The sequence below is a fragment of the Artemia franciscana genome, chromosome 3, assembly GCF_032884065.1.
Source record: "Artemia franciscana chromosome 3, ASM3288406v1, whole genome shotgun sequence".
In the NCBI taxonomy this organism is placed as follows: domain Eukaryota; kingdom Metazoa; phylum Arthropoda; class Branchiopoda; order Anostraca; family Artemiidae; genus Artemia; species Artemia franciscana.
This window is the reverse complement of record NC_088865.1, coordinates 26074649-26091896: the sequence shown is the minus strand read 5'-3', so window position 1 is coordinate 26091896 and position 17248 is coordinate 26074649. Positions and strand designations below refer to the sequence as shown.

The 17248-nt window shown below is 33.6% G+C and overlaps 1 protein-coding gene across 2 annotated transcripts in view; it reads right to left on the bottom strand.

Moving 5' to 3' along the window:
* Window positions 1–17248, bottom strand: part of LOC136025082 (eukaryotic translation initiation factor 2-alpha kinase-like) — a 100412-nt gene that overhangs the window by 40931 nt on the left and 42233 nt on the right. For both annotated transcript variants that reach the window (XM_065700799.1, XM_065700800.1), the window contains exons 4-7: window positions 13785–13935; window positions 11104–11287; window positions 8215–8524; window positions 5544–5655 (exon numbers count right to left, since the gene is read on the bottom strand). In XM_065700799.1, the coding sequence (XP_065556871.1) occupies window positions 5544–5655; window positions 8215–8524; window positions 11104–11287; window positions 13785–13935 (757 nt within the window). The remainder of the gene's footprint in view (window positions 1–5543; window positions 5656–8214; window positions 8525–11103; window positions 11288–13784; window positions 13936–17248) is intronic.

Below are 17248 nucleotides of genomic sequence, written 5' to 3'. Positions count from 1 at the left end.
GTTCAGTTTTTATCTAAGATTCGTATTCGTGGGCCTATATTTATATAGCTATCGCAGTACAAGAAAATGAACGATAAACTATACTAGTTTTACAATCACAAGAAAAATAGAAAAAGAGAAAAAAGGTTGCTTGTTAAATACGCTCACAAAATATGGCACCAAGGAATTTAAAATCTGCTAGTACGGCACTTCACGGGTTGTATTATTGTAATGCATAGTTATACTGCTGTTCTGTGCAGATGATGGAAATATAGTTCGGTGCTTCTCGTTTGCTAATAGCGTTTTACCAAAGTTCATTGTTAAATCATGTCTTTGAGTTAATAATTTGGGCAAGTTCATGAGTTCAAGAGCACTTTCGTAGTTACAGAAGCGGGGTCCAAATATTACTTTAGTAGGACGTTTTTGAACATATTCTAGTTCTGCTGACATGTAGTCAGTGTTTTGAGTTTGTGGACCCCGGACGGGACAGCAATACTCAAGGATAGGTTATATACGCCAGTAGGGGTTGGCGACCCGAGAAGCAGTGTTGTCAACGCTTCGGAAGAAAAAGTACCACAAAACGCCCTAGAATTGTACCACTGATAAAAAATTGTACCATATCTATTTTTTTGCGTGTTTTGCTACGGGGAAGACGGAATTTTTTTTTTTTGCTACGCACAACACGTTGACGACCGGAAAAATACATTACAATAAAGAGGACAAAGTATCAGATATCTTCTTTCGAAGATATTTGGGAGACCTCCTTTCTCCTGCAGAGACGATTTTGGTGTCACTCCTCCAAATAGCTGCACACCTATTTTGTACTTACCGTACAGATGGCTCTGCTGCTTCACGCTAAATTATGACCGCAAGAAGCCAACAACAGGCTTTTAAATAAATGTGTAAAGGAAAACTTAAAACTCTAGAAGAAAAAACAAATAAAAACTACAATTCTCTCCGCTCGCTGCGTCTTGACGCCCAGTTAAATCTTATTGTACCATATTGTACCACATTTTGTAAAATGTACCAGGAAATTTGTGATTGTACCAGAATGTACCTTTAGAGGTGAAATGTACCAAAATGGTACAATTGTACCGCTGTTGGCAACCCTGCCGAGAAGCCCAATCTGTGCATATTTTTTATACTCTGGATTGAGTAACGACCTTTACGCGCAATATTGTCTACATGCAGCTTAAGCGATCAATCATTTGTAAATGATGCACCTAGGATTGTTGCAGAGAAGAGAGTTGGAAACGACACGTCTGGGATTGTAATGTCGCTCGAGTGGATTGAATTGCAGAACTTTCGATTTCTGTTCATTCACGTTGTAGGTCATTTGATTGACACTGGGTGATGAAGTGCGTAAAGAGAGTCAGGTCCAAACTGCTGCTTTACTACCCCGTTCTGGACCGTGTACTTGACAAGCACAGACAAGTCATAAACCCATCCATTTAGTCCCTTGTCCATTTAGTATTATTGCAATAGCTGTTTTCTATTACTCCCCAAATCAAAATATGGAGTCAAAACATAATTTTATCCAGCAATTTTAGGCAAGTGCTGATTTTGTTATTTCTAAGTAACCCAATGCTGGCCTTTTTTTAGTTGGCGATGCCAACGACCTTAAAATGGATCCTTTTTGCGCTTCATTTGAAGTAAAGCAAATTGTTAAAACACCGACGACTCGAGGAAATACCTCTCTTGATGTTATTTTAACTAATATGTACAATTTTTACAGCCCTCCCTGAACTTTGCCCCAATTAGGTGGGATTTATCATCTTTCAACTTTTTTTGTCCCCCTCCTAAAATTTTAAGCATTATTTCTCAATAGCTTATAGCACTTACCACCCTCTTCAAAATTCTAGTCTTCTTTCTTTTGGTATGTAGCTGAGTTGGTCTGACATTTATAGTTTACAAAACCTTGATGAGAAAACAGCCACGTTTCATAAATAGCTAATTCATAAATATCAAATTTGTTTCACAGAAAAATAGATTTAAAAGGTGCTCAAGTGATAAACCCTTTATTAATAATATATATATATATATATATATATATATATATATATATATATATATATATATATATATATAAATATATATATATATATATAAATATATATATATATATATATATATATATATATATATATATATATGCATATATATATATACATATATATACATACATACATATCTATATATATATAAAAATAAGTTGTCTGTCTGTCTGTGGATCAGGTGACGTCATGTTTCTGTGTTGACTGACGTCATGAAATTAGTTGTCGTCATTTTTGCTTTGACGGTGACGTCATTAATGGTATTTAAGACATGCGTTAATGCGTTCACGCTGCTGATAGAGAAAGTAAGAAAAGAAAGCGTGCCGAGGAATCACAAGAACAGCAAGAAAACAGGCTTGCAGCTGATAGAGAAAGTAAGAAAAGAAAGCGTGCCGAGGAATCATAAGAACAGCAAGAAAACAGGCTTGCGGAATATAAATGACGACCGGGACACAGAGACACAACTACAACGGGGACGCCGGGGGCACAGGCGGGATATATAATTGACGACTGAGACACAGGGATTGTTTGATAGAAATTACTGACCGGCACACAAATGACGACCGGGACACTGGGACACAGGGAATACAAATGACGACCGGGACACTCAAAGAGAAATTACAAACTGGGACACCAGGACACAAATGACGACCGGGACACAGGGAATATAAATGCTATTTATATGCACAGACAATGGGACAGCGAAGAATGTTGTATATTCGCATGTTTTACGTAGTTAAAAATATATATTTATATCTATCTCTATTCACAGGTGGGACACAGGGACACAGCTACAATGGCGCGTAACTAATATGGCGCGTAACGACTTACGCGCGCGGGGGGGCTTGGGGGGGGGCGCGAAGCGCCACCCCAACAGCTAGTATATATATATATATATATATATATATATATATATATATATATATATATATATATATATATATATATATATATATATATAGCAATCATATTAACAATCAATCTGCATTTACTATATTTACTATCAATCTGCATATATATATATATATATATATATATATATATATATATATATATATATATATATATATATATATATATATATATATATATATATATATATATACATAGCAATCATATTGGCAATCAATCTGCATTTACTAGTTCTTTCAAGTAATTCTGATATATATATATATATATATATATATATATATATATATATATATATATATATATATATATATATATATATATATATATATATATATATATATATATACATATATATATATATATATATATATATATATATATATATATATATATATATATGTATATATATATATATATATATATATATATATATATATATATATATATATATATATGTATATATATGTATATGTTTGTATATATATGTATATATATATATATATATATATATATATATATATATATATATACATATATATACATATATATATATATATATATATATATATATATATATATATATATATATATATATATATATATATATATATATATATTATATATATATATATATATGTATATATATGTATATATGCATATATATATATATATATATATATATATATATATATATATATATATATATATATATATATATATATAATATATATATATCTGTTCAAAACAGATTTTTTTCAATGGAACACATATAATATTCAAGCTGTTTGAGGGTTTGAGAAGGAGGGAGAGTAGCACCACTCTTTTTTTTAAGCATAATTAGTTTTAACATTTATTTTTCGTATGTGTGTGTGTGTGGTGTTGTCTATGTTAAGACACAAAAAACTCTGCTCAAAATACAAAATTTTTTGAGTAAGTGCAAAGACACGATGTCCTTTAGAGGGCTTAGGGTTAGTAGCCATGTTCATTTATTTATTAAACAAATAAATGAACATTCATTCATTTATTCATGAATAAATAAATTAAATAAATTGTTACAATGAACAATTTCTACTCATTTTAGGATTTATTTATTCATCTACAGAAGAATAATCTAAATGTCTGGTGTGATCGCTTATTTTAATTTCTGATCGTTCGGGCTTCTGTAATTTCTGTTCGTTTTAAGTTTCAATTATTACACGACTTTATTTCTCTTTGTCATAGGGGTTATATGCACCATGCTTTCAAGTGATATTAAACTCATAAGGAATTACATATCAAAAATAAGTCTTTTGTCAGCCAATGAAATAGCATTGACTTAATAAAGAACGGAGTATGTCCCATAAGTTAGTTTTCTTTTTTGTCTCTCCGCCACTTTGTATGAAAGAAGAGGTTATGGAAAATTGACGGGTCTCGCTCAGATTATTGTACCCTCTGACACCCACATAGCTTCCATAACATAAGGTAAAATTTCCAGATAGCCATTTTTCAGAATAGTCGAAAGGTCCAATAACTTCGTCCAAGTGACACTACAGGTTTTAGGGGTTAAAGAGGGTGGTTACTACTATTTTATTTATGGTTATTTATGTTTATTTAAAGCTAAACTTGACTGTTCGTTTTAATTTTTGTTAATTTTTTGGATTTCACTTCTTCTTTTATTTGAAAATTTTATTTTTGAATTAATAATAAGCAATTGGGTACGTTGAAACATAAAATAAGCAGAAAATATGCTTTATTAAAGGACCATCACGACCCATACAATTTACACGAACACTGTAAATACTTTTTATATTCCGAGTCCCCCTGATTTTTTTTTCCGAAGTTGCGCAAAACGTTGTAAGTGTCCAGCTTAACATCTCAATTTTCAGATTGAGATACTATAGGTCTGTATAGAGATGAACTACACGTTCTGCAAAACAAAATCTATGCCTAATTATTCCACTTTCTTTTCCTAATGTGTCATGTTACGTATGAAATAAATCAATATAAATTTAAGCACAAGCGCATACAAGATTAACTCATTTGGAATTACATTCACCAATATTTAAAAATCATGTGCTGGAACTTTTGCTCTCTAAGGATTCAATGTACCATCAAAAACTTGATGATATATAGCTAATGTTGGCTATTGATAATTTAACAAATGTACTATCTAGATAACAATTCTTTAATACAAACCTCAAAAATTACCAGCTTTAATTAAAATTTCATAAACAGGGAGCTGCCGACTAAATTACATATATCCTCCGAATAAGGTAGTGCTACCCCCCCCACAAACAGTCTGGAGTCAGTTCCTTCCTGCAAAGAAGGCATTGCTACCAATCCTACTTAGATGACACTGGTGTAACTTACAATAGCATTTTACCTACAGAAGTATGGAAACTGATTATCTGATGCAAAAGTCGGTAATCTTATTAGTTTTGAAAAACAGTGGATATACTTTTAAAAACAGCTAACATCTTTAAGATTCCAATGTGAATTGAGGGTGAAGAGTCAAGAATAAGTGCTTACCCTTAAAGAATATTAATTAATTGAGAGTGACTTCTATCGTTAATAATATTAAAGCGTTAACTATATTAACTTCGTTTAAAACAATCTTACCAGTGATCAGGTACGGTTTCCATGCTATCTTAGGAAGGTTAAGTTTGCCGCTAAGCAAATCTTGCTTTTTTGCTGCTTCTTTTATAAGGAAAGGACTATCTTGTACATACAGCTAGAAAAGGAAAAGGTGAAGTTCAATAAAATAAAATATGCAAATAAAATAAACATAATTAGTAAAGACTTTGGAAAAATTTATTCATTTATGTATGCATTCTAAAGCAAATTAAATGTCAATATGTGGCTTATTAACCAGAAAAAAAAAAAAACAAAAAAACAGAACTAACATTAGAAATAAACGTCACATGGAAGAAATTTTTGAGAAAATATGAGGTCACACAGCAGCAAGGTAATAATTCCTGAAGAAGAGAAAGAACATTTATAGACCTAAATTTCAAACTTGCCATTAGAGATCCTTCAGATCAAGATAGAGGGCGACTTAGCCCTTAACCCGCCTTTACTTGGAAGATAAATTTGCAATAATCGCGCAATATGGACAATAAGGGGGTGTCGGTTCCCCTCTTATAGAAGAATTGTCTGAAGCCCATAAAAGAGATTACGTTCACATGCTTAGCATGTTATACCAGCACGGGTTGAAAGAAGGGGGGAGTTCCCAAGAAAACAGATTTGTCTTATGAGCCACCACCAAGAAAAAACTTAAATCACAACAATCTTTTTTATTTCAGTCTCCCCCCCCCCGCACACACACACAGATACACACAAATTGTCAGTCAGTTACGGTTTTTTTCCAAAGCGTTGCTGCGCTTCTTCAAAGATTGTACTAGAAGCAATTATCCAATAATTAAACTAAGAGTATAAACAGCTGAGAGGGTGGCAGCCTTCCCCTTTAATATTTATGGTAACCCTGGTTGTATTTGAAAAACAGCCTGAAAATAAATATAAAAAAGTTCAATTTTTTTCTCAAATGAAAGCTATAAGCGACGTCACAACTTAAAATGAACAGATAAAGGAGTGCTACCAGCATTCAAGTTCTTTCTCTTTACAATAAACAGTGACCCCCCCCCCCGTCCCTTTCAAAACCTCAACTACTCTTTCAGGGTACTAAGTCAAATCACATAAAGAGAAAGGTTTTAAGGATACAAGCAGCGAGACAGGCTAACTGGTCGTTTTTATTTGTTACCCGTATGCTTCGTATTTCCTTAGCTATTAAATATCATTGAATAACTAAATCCTAAATACCTTGCTCTTTACGCTACACTGTTAGCGCTTTCAAAAAAGCTTTTTATTCTAATTAAACGGCCCTTGAGCTTCAGTGGCCGTTCTTAAGAAATTGAAACAAAGAGTCAAACTTTAGCGTAAAGAGCAAGGTATTGAAGAGGGGGCAAGCTACGAAATAACTTATTCGACCCACGGAAAAATTTTCTGTCCCGCTTAATAGAATGGTTAAGCTATTGATTACGTGTTTCCTATGACTGCAATAATTGAGATGCAGAGGGAAATATCAATTACTAGACTTTGATTATATTTGAAGTGCACCTGCTTGCCAAGTAATGCTTTAGATGAGTATTATAAACCCGGACAAAACGATTCTCCACTTCTTAGCGATATGATCCTAGCATTTTGGAGTGTCCTTGTTAGAGAATTTCTAGAGATGCTTTCTCCAAGAATGATATAAACTTGCAAAAAACATAGGAAAATACACCTTCTTAAGGAATGTTTAGAGATGTTTTTTTTAGAGAATTAAGAACAACAGAATAGAGAATAGAGAACAAAAGAATTGTCTAAGTTTGCTCAAAACAGGAAATAGAGGCACAAGACATGTGACTTAATTCTATATTTTTGTTCTTAATTCTTGATATTATTTTCTCTCAATTCCCAGTCTGTGACACTCAATGGCTGACACACGGCAACCTATAGCAGGCATTTTCGGACTTACCGCATTTTTCGAACAGTTTCCGCCAAAAATATTCGTTTACACTAAAATCAATCATTTAAACGTAATGAAAAACCCGATTAACAAAATCTTCTGATGACTCCTAGCAATTGAGGAGTCATCACAATGTACCAGCCCCGACGACATCCTCAGGGGGCGCATTATCAAACCTATGGGTTTTTCAACCTTTCTCACTCAAAAATAAATTTATAAACTACCAAATGACCATTGTTTTCATTTGAACAGCAAAAACTTGCCATTTCATTGTTTTCTTGCCAATTCTGTCTTTTAGAGTTTCGGTAACTGTTAAGCAGAATCACTCCTTACTTGCATTTCGTTATCATGAACTGCTTGATTCAACAGAAAAAATATTTCCTTCTTTATTTTCAGTTTCTCTAACTAGGTAAGGTAGTTAAGCAGCTTAAAGTTAGGTAGACTCCTATTTCAAAGCAACTGTTATAGCCAAACATTGCACAAATTACATTTTAAGTCGCAGTAGACTAAAAAGAAGGAGAGAAAAACACTTACTGGAATTATACAATCAAAAATCAATTAATCCCTTATTCTCAGCATGAGCCATATAAAGTACATTCACTAGCTTTAATAATTAGAGTTACCATAACTTTTTTTTTCTTTACAGTTTGCATGGCATACTCAATTAGTTTTAAAAAGTCGCTACACAACAGATCTGCTGATATGACCACCACTTACGGGTCAGATCCTCCCTTTTCTTTATAAGACGTACCATATGTAATTGCTTGGTGATGTTCAAAGACTTACCATTCCATTATGAAGGCCAACATAAATTAAGGCTTGGCTATTTTGCACCGTTCCAGCACTGTCTAGAATCTCCCAATTTGGCAAATCCAGTTTTTTCAAATGTCCATTTGACAGAAACCATGCACTGACAACCGGAGACTCGAATTCTTTTGACCAAATAACTGTCGATAAATTTTCGGGGTCGTAACTATGTAGAATATGATCAGATACGGCGAAACTTAAATCCGGAAAATCAATGTTGAGGGTTCTGAACGACTGGTCAAATGCATCATCATAATTGATATCAGCAGCTATATCATGGCGTCCGACACTGAAATTAACACATTAATAATAAGTGCATTAAAGCGTAGGAATATTACTAAAGTGAAATGCCAAAGAATTGTGGAGTTTTCTCAAAGCAAGAAATATTCTTAAGAAAGCCTGTCAACAGAATCAGGATATAAACCACCAAAAGAGTGGAATTTAGTCGTTATTTAAAAGCCTGTATCCCACCTATACTACACTACTAGCTATACCGGCGAGTGATATCTCATTTACACGATATATTCATTAACTAGCAGCTTGCCTTCGGTAGTACAGAGAAATATACATTATGTTAGGTTAAATGACAGTCCGTAAACAAGGCTATAGGATTTTAGACAGTGATATGAGACCGAAAATTGGGTTGTAATATTATCTAATTTAGATAGATTTTCAGATAAATGCCAGATCTGAAAATAGATTTTAGGCCATATATGGAATTCCGAAAATTATTTTTTGTTCAAACAATTTTTTTAGTTTCTAAGCAAAGCCTACTGTTCAGGTTCTGGAGCCATAGTTCTAAAAGCTACTTCGTAAATTAAGCTCCCCTTGGTGTCCAGACACCCACAGATAAAACTTAAAAGCAATTTAGAAATAAGCCCTTTTTAGTGTTTAATAAGGTGGACCCTTTTTGCTTTTTTTTTTAAAGTCAAAGGACAAAAATACTTTCTCTTTCTTTTACTTATTTTGGTAATAACGACCAGAGACATTAAGAATATCATTTTCAAGCTCATCAGAAAAAATTTGTCTCAATTTCACACACTTTTTTGGGGTGGGTTATCCTCTTGTTAAAAATATTTGTGATTGCAAGTTTCAAACCGTTCATGTAAGAAATAAAAATCGGCAATTCTTCGGGCTTCATTTTAGGATGAACGATATTTTTTTTTTTTATTAGTTTTTTTTTTTTAAGTTTCAAGCTATTGGAAAAAAAAAAGCACTTTACCCTTTTCGGGGCGAGCCAGTATTTTTTAAAACTGTTTTTCATATTAAATTCCTTTGCCAAACCATCTATAAATAAGGCTGAAACACAATAAAAAACAATTACGGGCCGAAATACGTGGGGTTCCTACCATCAACCTATAATTGTTGGTATATTGAGATTCCCTCGGCCCAGACACTCACAGAAGTTTCATGGTGTTCGGAAAAAAAAGTGTTTTGGCCGGTTTTGAGGCTCTATTTCAGGGAAACCAGTTTGTTCTGTGAGTTAACCGAATTGAAGCTGGAATACTACGGAAAAACAAGAAGGATACCTGAGATGATCAACACGAGACATCGTCGGTTTGGCTCTATAAATTCTATTTCATTCGGGAGAAGCGTGTCTCATACTGTCCAAAAAGGAAAATATTGTTTCTATACTTTGAACTTACCATAAAGTCTCTGTTGTGAATAAATCTCCTGGGAAATTCTACTTAATCGAGAATTACTACCAGACAAAAGGAACGGTCGACATTTTTCACCAGGCGTATTCTCCGATGAGCTCGAGCAAAACAACCACGCGACTACCCATTGTGTGCTTAATTGAATGCTAAATGTGACGTCAACCGATTCTTTCATATTTTATGGAAAAGAGATGCATCGCGGAGTCGAGAAACCATTTCGTTACCATAGCCCACATTGAAGCTCTATATGACGAACAGATGAAACCTCATCTGCAGCATCGATACAATATTCCTGGTTAAAAAATGTCAGCTCCGTTCAACCATTGCAGGTCTCTCACATTTGACCCTACTATCTCCGTGCGCAGGCTCAGATGAGGGCTAGGGGAGCAGCTGCTAGCCTTTTCCGCAAAATCTTCAATGGAAAACCATGAACTAAAGCCGGTCGTGCAAAAAGTCATTTCGTACTGACGACAAGTCATACATACAGTATAGAATCCAAAGACAAATGTATTTGGAACAATATTGATTAAAGTCATTAAATAAAATAACATAAATATCTCTTAATTTCATTTTTTTTTCTCTCTGGAAATATACATGAGTTTTTACATTCCAAAGTCAAAGGAGTGATATTTACATACCGGTAAATATTAGCGTAGCTTTTCACACTGAAATACCAAACATAATTAATGCCACATTTAGCGCCTCCTGGCAAGAAAAGCTTTCTTCCAATAATTGTAACCACAGAAGAAAAATGTTCACGTCAAAGCACCATTTGGGAGACTATTTTTTTTTAAACTAATACACCATTTTAGGAGCTAAAAAATTAATAATCATTATAACTTTACATTCAAATACCAATTCTTACACCTTTTACATTGAAATACCAACTACCAATTCTCAATAATACTTGTATCATCATGATTGATATGTTAATTTTCATTCAATCAATCCTTATGTTTTTTTTTCCACAATCCAGATCGACAAGCATCTTGAAATTAAGAAAAAAAAAATTTAAATTTGTTGATTAAAGAAGATAAATCAAGTGTAGGATAATTTCCAAAGAAATAGATACTTCTGTACGACTGGGTCTTCCAAAATTAATAAATCTCTAATAACTATTGCCATTTCTTAGCCTTGTTTCCCCATAGGAACGTTTTTACCATTATGGGAACGTCTTTTATCACAAGAAAGGTATTAAGTCCAAAAATACCTGAAATTCCATCGTTCAACTCCCGTTCTTATTTCAACAGCTCGAACGGTCTGAGTAATTCGCGAAACAAGAAGAAGTTCTTGATTTGCCTCTGCAGATGGTGGGGTGCACCTATCCATGCCGCACACATAATGGATTCGTCCTGTGATCATATCAATACCATAAACTTGTTTTTCTTTTCCGCCTGAAATTGAAAGCCGGAAGCCCATGGTTATTCAGCTCAAATGCTATTGAAACAAACAACTTCTAGTTAGTCAATTAAACGTAAAAAAGTGGAGCCACGTAACAGCTTCGAGAAACTATGCTATAATATTCATTTTCCTAGAAATCTATCAAATTTACAGGAATTCCATACTTGTATATTCAATTCTTATTCGTAAATATATTTCGTATGTTCCGAATGATGCAGTCTTGACGGTATGAATCTGTATAACTGTAAATATGAGGAGTTTCAGATATTGCAAAAGATAAAAATAATAAGAAAAACTGAAGCAAATAAAACAGATTGATAATATTCATAAGATATTAAATAGGCCATTTTTCGGTACTATAATCGTCTTTAATGTTGAGCAGTAAACAAGAAAAATCACTCGACGTACAAATTAAGAAATAAAAAAAAAATTGTTAATCCACCAAAAACATCTTTAATCACCAAACCGATTGCACAATATTTTCCTTGATACAAGTTTTTAGTTTTAACAGGACTTTCAATATTTTGTACAACAACTACTCCTGCTCCTACAAACATCGCAGCTTTAAGCCAGTATAGGCCACCACTCTAGCAGATACTTCTCCTGTACCTCATCCACTTCAAGGGTTTTCTTTTAGCTCTTTCTCAGAGTACAACCAAGAATTTCAAGTCATTTCTTTGCTTCACCCAATATAATGGCCAACAGCCAACACTACACGTTGGCTGTTGCGTAAATATTTGTTTTGTGAATATTCAGCAGTTAATTTACATACATTATACAGGTTGCGTAGGTGGCATTTTTTCTTCGTTTCATTTATTTACTTATTTTAAAACTCACCAGACAAAAGACAAAAAGACGGAGCAATGATAAAGGAAAGCATATTAAAGACGAAGACTTAAAACCTCAAAATACATCCCAACTTCAACAAATTGCCGGGTACCGATGTTCAAAGATGGGTGAGTTTCAATACTCAGGAATTATACACAAAAACTTGTTTATCGACGATGATAATAACTTGAACAATTTTCTTCAATTTTTAAATTTTAAACTTAAATTTTCTTAAATTAACGTTAAATTTTCTTAAAAGATAAGGACTCCGGTTCCAAGTGGAAAAACGTAGTACATATTTCGTAAAACGAACCAAAATTGAAAACTAAAAAGACCACTGTTGAAGCGTATCTTATTTGTAACAAAAGATGCAAGTGAAAGTCAGATTCCACGTCAAATGTGAGCTATTAAGAGTTCGTGCAAGCTACTAGGTAGAAGATTTTCATGTATATTAAAAATATTAAGTTTATATAAAATTGCTTAAAGAGCAAAAAACCGTAATTGCAAAAATGTTTGAGTATATTTTGATAAGGGGTTACAACAATTCAAAAACCTTAAAAAAAAAAGTTTGAAGCTTAGTAGAAATCGTTGTTAGAAATCGGACTTGCGGTAATATTCAAATATCTTTGAATAGACAAAAGTTTGAAAAGACATTAAAATGCGTAAAGAGGAAAAAAAATGGCGATTGCAAAAATATTTGTGTATATTTTAACCAGAGATTACAACAATTCAAAAACCTTAAGCACGAAAACCAAAAGTTTCAAGCTTAGTAAAAATCATTGTTAGAAATCGAATTTGCTTTAATGATCAAATATCTTTGAAAAGAACAGTATGAAAAGACAGCAAATTGTGTGCGGTTAGAAGACAACAACAATGAGAATTCATATATGGAAGCCTGCCGCTTGCTAAGTGCCGGGGCCTGGCGGCTGGTAATTGCAAATATATTTGTATATATTTTAACAAGGGATTACAACAATTCAAAATCTTAAAAAAGAAAACCAAAAGTTTGAATCTTAGAACGTATCATTGTTAGAAATAAGATTTGCTTTAATAATAATCAAATATCTTTGAAAAGACCTCTCTTTTCTTTTCAAGACAGCAAGTTCTTTTCAAGACACCTATGTAAAGACAGCAAATTGTCATAAATTGACTGCAGTTAGAAAACAATCAACAATGAGAATCCATATATAGAAGTTAAATATATATATATATATATATATATATATATATATATATATATATATATATATATATATATATATATATATATATATATATATATATATATATATATATATATATATATATATATATATATATATATGCAAAGTTAAAATACAGTTCCATTGGCCTGACATGCAGAAAATTTTCATTAATGCTTTCTTCTTTTTAAAAATGTTTTTCATCAAACGTACAGAAATCGATTGTCATTTGAAAATTCATTATATTGCTTCGACTAACTAAAAAGATTTATTCAAAACTTAACATTGATCGTTTTAAAAGTTATATTTAGGCCTCAATCATCTATGCTTCTAAAAAAAATTAAATAGCAGTGACAACGTCATTGTTAAGTATTCCTATTATGCAGTTAGCTTAGAATTAATTTTTCAACTTCTACTACAGTGCTAGTTTTTACAAATAAATTTTTGAGCAAACACTCACCACTGATAACTATGTCATCACTTAAGAATGATGGAGCTTCTAATAAACTATCTGCAGATACAGGAATAGGTTCAATTGTCTCACCATCAAAGACGTATAAATCTCCTTCTAATGAAGGAATTAGGCGCCTTGTCTTATCTTTGCTAATGAGCTAAAACATAAAAGGTAAAAATAAAAAAATAAAAGTGGTTATTTTTTAAATAATAAATAAAAAATAAAAAGGTTTATATATTTTTTGCGGTTTGTACGGGTTAACAGAACAGTAAACCAATTAGAAAGTCTCTGATATTGATTCAATACGTAAACAGAAAATGAAGTGTAGAAGATCTATTTTCACCATTAGTGCCATTATCAAACAGTTTGTGGTAACAAACTGAAGTAGGGAACGACTCGTGCTAATAGTAACCAAGACTAAAAAAAAAACAGTTATGGTAATAGTATATACAAGAAAAGAATGGGTTTATGGTAATTGAAAAATCCGTAAAATTCATTAAGTGTAAATTTCTTCATAAGCGGCGAGCCTAAGAAATTTGCCCCATTAAAAAAAGGAATATATCACCTCAGAAGAGTGAGAAATTACGCCCAAGAAATGAGCGCTGCCGGGAAATCTCTCGGGAAGGGGATAGGTCCCACCACGAGCAATGTTTTAATGAAATTTAAGTGAGATATTTCTTATTCTCATTTATACCCATTTTAACATCTTCTTGTTTCCCATGGATCACTGCCTTCTTGGCCGCCTCCCACCTTCCATGGAAGACATCTATAAAAAAAATTCGAAAAACTCACCATGAATGCCGCGGAAATTATTATCCTATAATTCGTTTATGATATTTCATACATCCCCCTCTCTCTTCATAAATGTTTAAATGGGGGAATTGCCACGGATGTTTATCGTTCTCGAAAAATTAGTATATGAACATGAAACTTCAATGTGAAAATTGAGGTTGTAGGAGGGAACAGTAGCCTCTCTCATATTTATGAGAGTCCTGGATCAAACAGTAAGTGTAGAGCGATCCCTGTTAACAAAAACCAGAACTCCAAAAAAGACAAAATTATGATTAAAGTATATGCAACAACAGAATCTACCATTTACCCTCATTCTAAATAATATAAAGTGTGTTTATTTTAAAGTTACTCATAAAGCTATTGGCGCATTAAAATGTGTATAGTTACATAAAACTGAACTGAACTCTTCCGAAAAAGGATTGCGATCTTGATGGATTTGCAGCGAAATTCAACATGCATGAGAATCCCAAACCCACTATTTATGGCTTTATTCAGTCTTATTTCGGATTTCAGAGAGAACACGTCTAAAATCGAATATCTTATGAACATTATTAAGCCAGTGAATTTTTCAAGTGAACTAATTTATCATTTCGTATCCTGTCCTATGTTTACCAATAAATTCAGTGACTTTCAGTGATTATTGACTTCTCACGAAAAATGAAATAACGGATTATATTATTGTTGGACATTCTTGCTCGTTTAATTAAGGTGCTGTAACATCTCTTCATTATTTTTTCCAGTTATCATGAAGAAACACATGTCTCAATTTTTTATGCTCACCCGGGTTTCTGAAGCGAGGAGGCCAATCTTCCAGTTTTGCTATCCTGGAGAACTTCAGCTTAAGAGAGTGGGTGCAGATGCACTTATTAACAGTGTCTCTGATATCATCGATATTATCACAAAGTTCAATGTTGATGATGTTGGCCTGCCAGTCTTTGCTATCCGCCATCCTAGTGAAGTACCACTTATTCCTGCCGATGCATTTTGTGCGTTGAGTTGCCGTATAAACTCCTGTTTGTCTGATGTGTGAGAACTCTCCTGGCTGAAACAATTGGTCGTCCTTTGTCGTTAATGCAAGAGTGTTCTGTCTCTTCGAAACCGTCCTATGCAGTTATTCTAAAAAACCCACCTACTGACCTCAGAGATCCTATTGAGCACAGAGACCCTTCACACCCTCGATGGTCATGATGGTATCGTAAGTGTGAGATCTGATCCTGTCAAAAAAGATTGGTAGTTTCGTACCCGTGATAAAGCCTCAACCGTCTCTCTCGCCACCGCTGCAACTAGTCAGCTTAAGATGTGCACTCGGGTCTTTAATCAAAAAGTGCTAGGTTTTGTGAGTGATATCCTTCTGGTGTGCTAAAATCAGAGCTTATTAGTATGATTAGTCTTGTTGACGCAACTGAAATTGGAAGGTCCAGATCCTTCCGCCTTGAATTTCTTGACGATGCTGCCTTAAATAAAGCTATAAACGCCGGTTTGTGTTTGGGATACGAGCTTTTTAAAAATTAAACTTTCCAGAAATTACCTTCTAGATATTATCGTTGTCAATCGCCGAACTAGACTGTCGGTAATTGCCCACTCCCAACGACTAATCAAAAATTTTCAAGGTGCGTCGCTGGACATTGTAACACACGTGATAATCCTTCCACTGAAAGCCCGAATTGCGCCGACTGCGAGGAAAATAACGTTTCCTATAGTCTCAGATTCTCAGTGTACAGGAAAATTTTCTAACTACAGCCAATACAAATACTCTGAAACGGTCACCAACCTACCACACGTAAGTACGTGAAGCTAGAAAAAAATCACGGTCGACCCTCTGGGGGCCTTGTAACTTTAGTTCATCTCACTCAGGAGCCTGAGCTTATTTCTTCTGATCATAATTTACTGGCAATAAAGTGCGGTAATATGGTCCTCATCAATATCTATATGTAATGCAATTTTAAGAACATTTCTTACCTAGCTTCCTTCGCGGGTTCTTGCCAGCGACTCAAGACGCTCCTGCTAAGAGTGACAAATCAGGAATTAAATTGTATTGTGGCTGGTGATATTAGTGCCAATCATCTGTCCCTATTTGAAAGAAGTGACCTGTTTTTTGATGCTTTGCCTAGTGGCTATCAGTTAGTAACTAAAGACAAACAGTTTACCTACATTCATAAACGTGATGGTGCTAGATCAAACCTTGATCATATTATAGTTTCAAACGTATCATTCATGATTCCTCCTGTCATTGTTCTGGATAATAAAATCGAGGATGATCACTTGCCTTTAACTTGTGAAATTGAGTCGCCTGCTCTACTGGCTTATGACCGTTCTTCTAACTATAATAAATGGTTCGATAAGCCAAACTGGAAACCAGTTAATTCTGAAGTTTATTAGTATGTTTTTTGCTCGTTGTTGTCAAGCCTGAAAGTGTCTTATCACCTTTTACAGACCTCAGTAGGGTCGCCGACAGCTAAGGTTGATTTAACTTTTACTATCACCAGCTAGTGCATTGTTTGAAGTCAGCTGCTTCAGCTTCAGTTCCTGTTGAACGAGTTAGATTTGGTACCAGAAAACCGTCGTGGAATATGTGCCCAGAAGTGAAAAAAGCTAAACAATGCGCGACGTTTTGGATTCGCCTTTGGATTGCTTGAGATCGGCGCAAGCCTGGTGATGTATTTAAAATTAACCAAAAA